The 11,398-nt window shown below is 45.2% G+C and overlaps 1 protein-coding gene and 1 pseudogene across 1 annotated transcript; both read right to left on the reverse strand.

The window, feature by feature from the left end:
- Positions 1 to 7,432: 7,432 nt before the first annotated feature.
- LOC128123866 (neuroligin-4, X-linked-like) lies at positions 7,433 to 9,135 on the reverse strand (annotated as a pseudogene).
- On the reverse strand, positions 8,781 to 10,425 carry LOC128125505 (olfactory receptor 2AG1-like). The gene has a single exon (XM_052762966.1). The coding sequence runs from the start codon at positions 10,215 to 10,217 to the stop codon at positions 9,267 to 9,269; it is 951 nt and encodes a 316-aa protein (XP_052618926.1). The 5' UTR covers positions 10,218 to 10,425; the 3' UTR covers positions 8,781 to 9,266.
- Between the last annotated feature and the right edge of the window lie 973 nt (positions 10,426 to 11,398).

Genomic DNA, 11,398 nt, shown 5'->3' on the forward strand with positions numbered 1-11,398 from the left:
TATTAGGATATAAAGAAATGAAAGTTAGTAGTTAGACATTACAATAGAACGTGTAGTCATATTAGGTATGTTTTCAAGATTGAGCAGATATATTTTAGATAGACAGGTCATCTTCAAACCCTTCAGAGATCTACAGAATATGGCATTTAAAATGTTTTAATAACTCAGAAAATTTTTCTTTTTTGACTATGAGACATGTCAGCTCCTGGCAGTACCAATCTACTTCAGAGAAAATATGGACATTGAAGAAACTGCATATGGAATTAACTTTTATTGTGGCAAAAGTTAGCCACTGGACAACAAAGTATCCTCAAATCAACTTCTGACAACAGGACACAAAGGACAGACAGGACATGAAGCAAAGAACTACTGATTCTTGCCAAAACAAGTGTGGTTATGGCTTTATCAAAAGGCATCTTCTGAGGCCAGGACAATATGGCATCATCCCTGAAGTGGCCTTCACAATCCAGAAAAGAAACAGTGCCCTTTTCTTCAAAGGCAGCTGAACACAGTGGACTGATGACTTCTGTTGTGCAGTGGAACAGCAGCTGAAACAGTTATTCTTGAAGAGTAACTAAGCTCACACCTCTCAATAGTAGACTGGCATTTAATAGAGGGATGTGGAGAAGAATGGAATGCTGAGATGAAGCCACACACACACACAGCCAAGAAGAATGGACAGCTGAATTCTAAAAACGTCAACAATTTCCACAATTTAAAATCCTGAATCATGACATGACACTAGTGGAATTCAGGTGTTTCTGGTACATGGACTGCTCTCACCCAATGTGAGGTCGAACTGTTGACCTTGTGTACATCCTACTTCACAAATGAGTCTGTCAGATATGCTAAGCCTATAGGCTGAAGATGATGCCTCAACGCTGTGAAGAAACCTTGGGTACTGTCCAGGCAGCTGGCTGTTTCTGTCAACTCACATTTTTTTTGGAAGCTGCTTGCATGCACTTCCTGTTTTTATTTTTTATTAGGTAATATTATTTCCTTCTTGGGTCTCTGAGGGAATTGAAGATTAGTTAGTTATAGTTGAAGATTAGTTAGTTATAGTTGAAGATTAGTTAGGATAGAAAGTGAATTAGGTACATTTTGGACTTACCAAAATAGGATAGATAATGAAATTATTTTCTCTGAATTTGTCAAATACAAATGGACTAGACATTGTTTAGGTATTTATTACTTGTATATATGGTATATAGTTATTGTACTTTTGTATATAATTTTTCTTATATTAGTTATAACTTTTTTCCTTTTTTCTTTTTATTAAAATAGAAAAGGGGAAATAAGGTGATATTTTATTTGTACTGAAATGTGATTTTATTTGTATGTTAATAAATAAAGTTGCCTGGGGGTCAGAGCTAATAGCAAGCCACAGCAGAAGCTGGGCAGTGGTAGTGCACGCCTTTAATCCCAGCTCTTGGGAGGCAGAGCTAGGCGGATCTCTGTGTGTTCAAGGATACAGCCAGCATGGAGACACATGCCTTTAATCTCAGTACCAACCATAGAAGACCTGGAGGTCTGTACAGACGGGCAGTGATGTGGAGGTCATGTGGTTGGGTTTACAACCAATGAGAAGGCAGAATAGAAAGTCTATAAAAAAACCAAACAGACAGGAAGTAGCTCTCTTGCTGAGGAAGACAGCAGTGGCAGTGAAGGGTAAGGTTTTTAGCTCTGACCTCTTGGGCTTTCATCTCTGCATTGGCTCTGTGTTTCTTATTTAACAAGACCGTTCATCTACACATGCATGTAACTCTAAGTTGATGAAGGGTCCTAGACAGTAAACAATTGGCTGAACCTTGAGCAGTCAGAGTATGTGCAGAAAGGGAGCTACTGCAAGGACTATGTCTTTTGTTCATGGCCCTCCCAGAAACTGCTTGTTCAAGTCTCAGGAAACTGAAATTGAGGCCTGATCTCTGAGAGAAGATTGAATAGCCTGTTACAGTGTCTACGTGGTCTTTTCAATTTGTTTTTCAGTCATTTGAGATACCTCTAAAGAGAATTGTCTCTTTGGATTTGTATCCCCATTTTTTGATTGGAATATTGGTTATTTTTTGATATTTAGTTTCTTTTTTTTTTGTTTTTTTCGAGACAGGGTTTCTCTGTGTAGCTTTGTGTCTTTCCTGGAACTCGCTCTGTAGACCAGGCTGGCCTCGAACTCACAGAGATCCGCCTGCCTCTGCCTCCCAAGTGCTGGGATTAAAGGCGTGCGCCACCACCGCCTGGCGATATTTTGTTTCTTGAGTTATTTACATATTTTGATATCAGTTCTCTATCAGATGTGGAGCTGGTGAGAATCTTTTCCAATTCTGTAGGCTGGCGCTTTGTCTGATTAACAGTATCCTTTGACTCACAGAAGCTTCCCAGTTTCATGAAGTACAATGAATTAATGGTTGTTCTTAGTGCCTGCACTGTTCATGTTCTGTTCAGAAGGTTGTCTCCTGTGCCTCTGCATTCACGGCTATTCCCCACTTTCTCTTATATCAGGTTCAGTGTGCCTGGATATATGTAGAGGTCTTTGATCCATTTGGACTTGAGTTTTGGGCTGAGTGGTAAACATGGATATATTTGCATTCTTCTACATACAAATATCCAGTTAGACCAGTACCATTTATTGAAGATGCTTTCTTTTTCCCTTTAGTATTTCTGTCTGATCTATAAAAAAATAGATGTCCATAAGTGGGCAGATTAATGTCTAGGTCTTCAATTTGATTTCATTGACCAATGTGCCTGTTTTTATGCCAGTACCAGGTGGTGTTTATTACTGTAGCTCTGGAGTACAACTTGAAATCAGGGATAGTGATACTTCCAGAAGTTCTTTTATTGTACAGAATTGCTTTAGCTATCCAGGGTTTTTTGTTTTTCCATATGAAGTTGAGAATTCTCCTTTCAAGGTCTGTAAAAAATTGTGTTGGTACTTTGATGGGGATTGAGTTGAATTTGTAGATTTCTTTTGGTAGGATGGCCATTTTTACTATGTTAATCCTACTGATCCATGAGCATGGGAGATCTTTCCATTTTCTGATATCTTTCTTAATTTCTTCCCTCAAAGATTTGAAAATTTTGTCACACAGGATTTGATGTATGACAATTAGTTAGTTAGTTACCTTAAGATATTTTACATTATTTGAGGGTAATGCAAAAGGTGTTATTTCCTGATTTCTTCCTCTGTCAGTTTGTCATTTGTATATAGGAGGGCTACTGACTTTTGTGAGTTAATTTTGTATTCAGGTACTTTGCTGAAAATGTTTATCAGCTGTAGGAGTTTCCCAGTGGAATTGTTGTGGTTACTTATGTATAGTGTCATATCACCTGCAAATAAAGAGACTTACTTCTTCCATTCCAATTTGTACTCCCTTGATATCTTTCAGTTGTCTTATTGCTCTAGCTAGAACTTCAAATATAATATTGAACAGATATGGAAATAGTAAACAACATTGTATTGTTCTTGATTTTAGTGGAATTGCTTTGAGTTTCTCTACATGTTATTTCATGTTGGCTATGGGATTTCTGTAAATTGATTTTATCTTTTGATATGTCCCTTATCTCTCCAAGACTTTGATCATGAAGTGGTATTTGATTTTGTCAAAGCCTTTTTTTTAAAATCTAATGAAATGATCTCATGTTTTATTATTTTTTTTATTTCATTTGTTTATATGGTGGGTTACATTTACTGATTTTCATAGGTTGAACCATCCCTAATCTTAGGATGAATCCTACTTGATCATGATGGATGATCTCTTTGATGTGTTCTTGGATTTGGTTTGCAAGTATTTCATTGAGTATTTTTGCATCTATGTCAAAACAGAAATTGGTTTATAATTCTCTTTCTTTGTCGGGTCTTTATGTGTTTTGGGTATCAGGGTAACTGTGGCCTCATAAAATGAGTTGGGAAATGTTCTTTCTGTTTCTATTTTGTGGAATAATTTGAGGAGTATTGGCAGCAGCTCTTCTTGGAATGTCTGGTAGAGTACTGCACTAAAACCCCATCTGGACCTGGGCTCTTTTTGGTTGGGAGAATTTTAAGGACTGCTTCTACTTCCTTAGGGGTTATAGACCTATTTAAATTGTTTATCTGATCTTGATTTGACTTTGGTAAGAGGTACCTATTGAGAATTATCCATTTCTTTTAGATTTTTCCAATTTTGTGAAATACAGGTTTTTAAAGTGTGTCCTTATGATTCTTTGAATTTCCTCAGTGTCTATTGTTATGTCCCCAATTTCATTTCTGATTTTGTTAATTAGGATATTCTCTGTCAGTCTTTTAGTTTGTTTGGCTAGGGAATTTTCTATAGTGTTTTCTCAAAGAACCAAATCTTTGTTTCATTGATTCTTTGTATTGTTTCTCTTTCATTATTTCTTATGTTTTTGCTTGCTTCTTAGGTACCTTTGCTTGGAATATCTTTTTCTTTTTTCAAAAATTTTTTTCGTGTTTTTTTTCAGTCCCTGCCCCTCCCCCATGCTCTATGCAAATTTTTCCCCACGTTTGGACCCCAGGGATTATATACAGCATATCGTTTAATTATTAATTTTCCTTTTTTTTTGTACAAAGTTTTCTTTAAATAGAATCCGGGCCAGAAACACACGTGTGCTGCGATTTCCTTTTTTTTTTTCCCCGATTTTTATTTTTATTTTTTTCAGTTTTTCTGCATCGTCAATTTTTTTTTTTTCTTTCAATAATAAAAGTCTCCGGTCCTGTTCCCGTCCCCAAAGCAGGGCATGAAAAAAGTTCCCATGGAGCACTGCTCTGGGTCCCGCGTCTCTGCCCCCTGTTGCGTGGAAATCACCCAATATGATTCTTTTTCTGTCGGTGTGTCAGAATGAAAATGAAAATTCAAAATGTCTCCTCTGCATGCCCTGTGGCACACTGGGTCACCATCCCTTTTCCTTTTTTACCCTTTTCATCATAATTAAAATAAAAATGAAAAAAATTTCCATCTCAATTGCAGGAAATTTTCCCAGTTTCCTTTTCCGCCAAAATTAAAATAAAAATTCAAATTTTTTCTCTTCCAGAAAACATCCCGAGTTTGGTTTCTCTGGAAAATTCCTGTTTCACTTCTGTGAAAATAAAAATGATTTTCTCCCTGCAAACCCCGTAGGGTTCATCGCTTTCATAGCTGTTAAAATAAAAATTTCGCCAGGCGGTGGTGGCGCTTGCCTTTAATCCCAGCACTGGGGAGGCAGAGGCAGGCGGATCTCTGTGAGTTCGAGGCCAGCCTGGGCTACCAAGTGAGTTCCAGGAAAGGCGCAAAGCTACACAGAGAAACCCTGTCTCGAAAAACCTAAAAAATAAAAAATAAAAAAAATAAAAATTTCAAAAATTTCGTCCTCCGTTCTGAAATAAACACAAATTCTGGTTTTTTTTGGGGGGGTGAAAGACTCCCGAAGGTAGTCTTCCCTCTGGAGAGACCCTCGCCCAGAGATCACACCGAGACCACAAGTCAGATGCAAACAGCAAGAGGCTTTATTCAGGAACACGGGTACCCGGGGCGACACAGTCCCTCCAGAGGCTGAAGAGACTGGCACGCCGACGGGCTGGAGTGGAGGGTTTTTATAGGGTCGGGCAGCGGAAGGGCGGGTACAGAAGCAAGAAGCATGTTCTACAGGGTTCTGATTGGACGACTCATATGAGGCCATGGCTTACAGGGTTCTGATTGGACGACTCATATGAGGCCATGGCTTACAGGGTTCTGATTGGACGACTCATATGAGGCCATGGCTTACAGGGTTCTGATTGAACGACTCATATGAGGCCAGGTTCAAACTCAGGACAGCTCGTGGTTTTTCCCGGAGCTCGACACGCCTGCTGACCTGGCTCCCATCCAGGGTACAAACTGTCCCTCCGACCCTCCAGTTCCCTGTTCTGGGGCCAGGTGGCCGACCGCAGACACCCCGCTCGTTCCTGCGCCCATGTCCTCCAACTGAACCCTCCCCGTACTCCTCAGGCCCTGCTCAAAATGGCGTTAGGCCAAGCAAGCATGCTGGGGCCCCTCAGCACCACCCCAGAAGAGTCCCGGGGTCCTGGCCTGCACCTCCCTGCAGGGCTCCCCAGTCCTCAGGCCGCGCCACCCCGGGGGCACCCGGGCCCCAGTTTGCACCGCCCGGAGGGTCCCCGGCCCTCGGCCTGCTCCATCCCGCAGGGCCCCGGGCGCGCGGGTCGCGGCCCGCACCCCCCTCGCCGGCGGCGGCACCGGGCGCTGGCGCCGGGCAGCGGCGCCAATCGGGCTCGAGGACACGGCGGGCCCGGGCTGGGAGTCTGCGGTCTCCGCCCGCCGCGCTACGACGCGGGGCCCGGGCGCGCGGGCCGCTGCGGGGCGCATGGCGGGCGCGGGCGGCTGGCGCGGGGACGGGGATGCGGCCTGGCCTGCGCTGCCCGCGGCTCCGCTCCTGGCGGCCTTTGGGGGGGGGGGGATTTCCATCAAATTTTAAATAAAAAAGAACGCTGTTTTTACACTTGTCACCGAAATAAAAACAAAAATAATAAAATAAAATAAAAATAAAACATCCAGTATCCACCTCCATCCAAACCACAATGTGGCTGTTTTTCCAAATTAAATTCTAGAAAATGCTCTGTGTTACCTTAGTCTTGAAATTTCCACCAAATTTCCATGAAAATACAAAATTTCCAATTTTACCACCGATTCCTGGCAAAAATTCCCAGGTTTGGGTCCCAACTACTCTTTTAACTGAATTTGAATTTTAATTCAAATAAAAATTCACAATTTTTCCTCCCCCCAGGAGCCAGGAGTGCATGCACCTTACGCACTTTTCTCCCCATTGCTGTCCAGATAAAAGTCAAAATTAAAAATTCAAATTATTTTTCCCTAAAATTCCACAACATTCCAAATTTTTATCTGTGACCCGGGAAACAAAAAATTAAATTTTCCCAAAATTTAAATCATTTTCCCGCTGAAATTTTGGGAAATTTCCCTGTTTTCCCATCTGCACCTCAACCGCAAAAAGAAAAAAAAAATTCAAATGAAAACTTGAATCCTTTTCCCGCTAATTCCCAAAATTCCTCTTCCTTCTCTGGGTGCAGTGTTGTCCTCAATCCCTGGTGCCGCGGTACTGGGTGCTGGGCGCTAAGTCCTCCTCCACTTCCCGTTTCCAGTTCTGGGGCGGAAGTGGCGGCCATTTTGCAGTGTTTCAGGGCGGGCAATGGTGGTGATGGAAAGGGAAGCGCCCGCGGCCCCGCCCCCCACCTCCCCGCGTCCAGGGAGTTCTATGTGCGTGGTGGAGTGCCCGTGGGGCAGGTTCGAACTGTTCTGCCTGCCGCCCGCCGAGAACGTGTTGAACATGTGCAGAGGTGGCAGAAGTCCCCCCCACTCCCCGTTTCCGGCTGTGGCAGTAGTGACAGACGGGCGCTTTGTGGCAGGCCGGAGCTTGGCAGGCAAGCGGCAGGTTCCTGCGCGCAGGAACGACGTCATAAGTCTGGCAGCAGCGCCCGCATGGTGGTGGAGACGTACTGGAAGATGTCGTGCAGGCTGTGCAGGTGCGGCACCAGCTCGAGCCAGAAGGCCACCTTGGTGGCGTAGTAGTGGTCGCACATGTGCGGCTTGAGGCCGTTGTGCAGGTAGAGCTGGTCCTTGAGGTTGTACTTGGTCCATGAGACACTTCGTGTGGATGAACTTAGTGTCCTGCGTGCGGCACCAGCTGGTTCGGATCCCCAGTCTTGGCGAAGTTGGTCCATTAGGTCACGACGACCGTGCTGAGCATGCCGGCATTGCGCGAGAAGTTGCAGGCAAAGAAGTCGGTGGGGCCCAGCATGGGCATGCCAAACACGTAGGGCACCTCGTCCTCCTGCGAGGGCCCACACGGGCTTCGTCGCTCTGGCAGTGGTGGTAGAAGTAGGTGGGCGACCAGTACTGCACATGCAGGTCCGCCGTTGCCACCTACTGGTGGTCCATGAACAGCGCCACCAGCGTCTTCCGCAGCGTCTCTGCGTTCTCGCGGTCCGCCCAGTCCGTGTACATGAACTTGATGGTCTCCCTTATGTCCTTGCCCTCCAGGTAGCCGTAGCCGTAGAGGTTGTTCACAAAAATCGAGACCACAAAATCGCTAGGCAACACGCCGTCCACAAAGCGCAGCCCCTTGCCCTGGTTGATGCCCAGCATGATGTCGTAGTTGAGGTACTCGCCCTGCTCCATCAGGATCTGAGGGTTGAACGCCACGTAGTGCGTGGCCGGTGACACCCGCTGCTGCGCCAGCTCCCGCCAGGCCGCCCACCACAGGCACAGCTCGCTTATGTCCAGCATGTTGCACACGGCCTGGTCCGCCAGCGCACATGTGTACTTGGCCGGCTGGTAGTTCATCGCCCAGCTCTACAGCGCTGTGCTGCTCTGGATGATCGCCTTCTGGAACAGGCCTTCCGAGTAGTGCGAGAGCATGAGCAGGCTGACGCAAGATGGTGATGCACCGACATTCTCCTCCACCCAGCGCAGCGCCTGGATCTGGTCCAGGAGCCCGGAGTTGCCCTTGGCAGCCTGGTCGCCCGTGCTCAGGAAGCCCAGGATGCCCAGGCGGTAGTTGATGGTGATGACGATGATGTTGCCATAGCTTGCCAGGATGCTGCAGTCGATCATGTTGCCGGTGCCCTCCATGTAGGAGCCGCCTTGGATGTACACCATCATGGGCTTCTTGCTGATCGGGTTGTGGATGTCGACCTCAGTGGGCACGTAGACGTTCAGGTAGAGGCAGTCCTCGCTCTGGTCCTGCACATACGTGGCCAGCGTGTCAAGGTTGGCGGTGAACCACACAGGCAGTATGTCCTGCAGCGCGCGTGCTCTTCCAGTTGCTGCGTGCACACAGGCGTGAACCCCGAGGCTGCTTTGCACAAGCTGGGCCAGGATGAGGGCAGCTCCGGCGGCTGGAACTGCAGGTCCCCCAGTGGACGGGGCCTCGTAGGGCACGCCCAGGAACCGCTCCACGGTGCCCAGTTCACTGGGCAGTGCCACATGCACCCCGGAGCTTCCCGTAGTTGGTGCTCAACCCGACAATGACGGAGCGGCTGCCGCTGCCACAAAGGGTCCTGGCCTAACTTTTAAAGATAAAGCATAATTTTCAACAGTGTGAACCTCTTCTTGTAAAAAGCCACATGAAGACTCAAAGAACTTTTACCAAGGACATTTATAGTCCCTGCTTCTCTAGCAAAAGAAATATTTTTTACTGCCTTGGTTTCACTGGAAGAATTTCATATATAGCAGGAGTCTGCTGATGCTGAGGAAGAAATAAGTCTAGAAGATATCTATGAGAAGCTCCTAAAAAGTAGACTGTGTGGGCAGCAACCACTTTCCCAGGACTCTCCTCAAGGCCCCAATGACCTCTTTATTCCTCAGGCTGTAGATTAGGGGGTTCAAAGCTGGGGTGACAACACTGTAGAAAACAGAGAGGATGTTTTCTTGTTCAGGACTAAGGTAGGAACTGGGTAGGACATACATGACCGTGAGAGCCCCATAGTACAGCCCAACCACAGTTAAATGAGAAGAACAGGTGATAAGGGCTTTCTTCCTTCCTTCATTTGAGGGCTTGTTGAGCACTGTGAAAAGAATTAATGTGTAGGAAGTCAGGATGAGAGCAAGAGGTGGAATTAGGAATGCCACACCCATCACATAAACCATGAGCTCATATGTGGATGTGTCTGCACAGGCCAGCTTCAGCAATGGAGGGATCTCACAAAATAGGTGTCTGATCTTCCGGGATTTGCAAAAGGGATACTGCATGGTGTGGATGGTATATCCTAGAGCACTCAGGAATCCTAGGATCCATGATGTAGCTACTCCAAGCCAGCAGATGCTTGGCCTCATGAAGATCATATAGTTCAGAGGATGACAAATGGCAATATACCTGTCATAGGCCATGAAGGCCAGAAGGAGGTCCTCTGCACCACCCAGTGTCAATGCCAGGAACATCTGAAGGGCACAACCCCCTAAAGAGATAGTGTTGTCTTTGAGCAGAAAATCCATGACAGCCTTGGGAATGATAATTGATGTGAGAAAGAAGTCTATGAGAGAGAGCTGCCCAAGCAAAAAGTACATGGGCACATGGAGTTGTCCATCCACAGTGATGACCAGGAGCAGCAGTCCATTGCTAGTCAGAGCCAATGTGTACAGGACTGTGATCATGGCACAGAGCAATTCAGGAGAGCCACTGTCATCTAGAATCCCCACCAATATGAAGGCACTTCCCAAGGTGGAGTTCAAAGGCTCCATTTTGAGTCATTTCTTTAGCTGCCAAAATAAGATGGTTCAATTCAGTTTTGCTAATACGGACCTTGGTTTTGTAACATCAGAGTTCACTTAGGATGCCCAACATGACTCCAGTAAGGTGACATTTTTCCCACTATAAGTAGCTTTGCTTCTTGGTTTCCAAATTTCTAGTTGGCAATTGTATCTTAAAGAAAGATTTACCTAAGTGTACATCACGTACTACAGTAATAATTAAAAAATAGGATGTAAAAAAAAAAACATGATGAAAATATTATACAAGATAGTAAACCTGAAGAAGTATCTTTCTAGGAGGACCAAACTATCTCTTTGTTAAGATTAATAAAATACCACAGCATTCCTTTAGTGTAAATTTGGTTAGTACTTTTAACATTCCAGTTTGCTTTCTGCATAGACATATGAATTGAAATTAATCTAAATATAAAATTCTCAGCTGATACAGAGATGTGATTTTATTAAATTATTTCCATTGCTAATCCACATTTCTGCTCTTTTTTACAAGATAGTGTGCAACCCTGGCTGTCCTGAAACTCATTCTGTAGACCAACTTGGCCTCAAACTCACAGCAATATGTCTGCCTCTGACTCCTGAGTGCTGGGATTAAAAGATGAGCCACTTTCCATGGTCTCCTATTCCTTGTTCTCCCTCTCTGTTGTTGATCCAGCTGGGATCTCCCACTCCCCTAAGCTCTCTTTCCCTCGACTCTCGCCCTTCATTACCCCCACTAATGTCCAGGCTGTTCATGTAGATCTCTTCCATTTCTCCGTCATTGGGCGATCCCCGTGTCTTTCTTGGGGTCCTGTTTTCCAGGTAGCCTCCCTGGTGATGTGAGTAGCAGTCCAGTCATCCTTGTTCCACATCTAGTATCCTCCTATGAGTGAGTACATACCATGTTTGTCTTTCTGAGTCTGGGTTACCTCACTCAGGATGATTTTTTTCTAGATCCATCCATTTGCTTGCAAACCTCATGGAGACCATAGTAAATGAAGACCACATCAGAATAGGAAGAAGCAAAGTGCTAGAGAGGCCCACAGAAATCCACAAAGATACCCCCACAACAGACTTCTGGCAATGGTAGAGAGACAGCCCGAACTGACCTACTCTAGTGAAGGGATGGCCAAACACCCTAATTGTCGTGCTAGAAACCCCATCCAACTACTGAGGGA

The sequence above is a fragment of the Peromyscus californicus genome, unplaced genomic scaffold (assembly GCF_007827085.1).
Source record: "Peromyscus californicus insignis strain IS unplaced genomic scaffold, ASM782708v3 Scaffold_4__1_contigs__length_199733344, whole genome shotgun sequence".
NCBI classification, from domain to species: domain Eukaryota; kingdom Metazoa; phylum Chordata; class Mammalia; order Rodentia; family Cricetidae; genus Peromyscus; species Peromyscus californicus.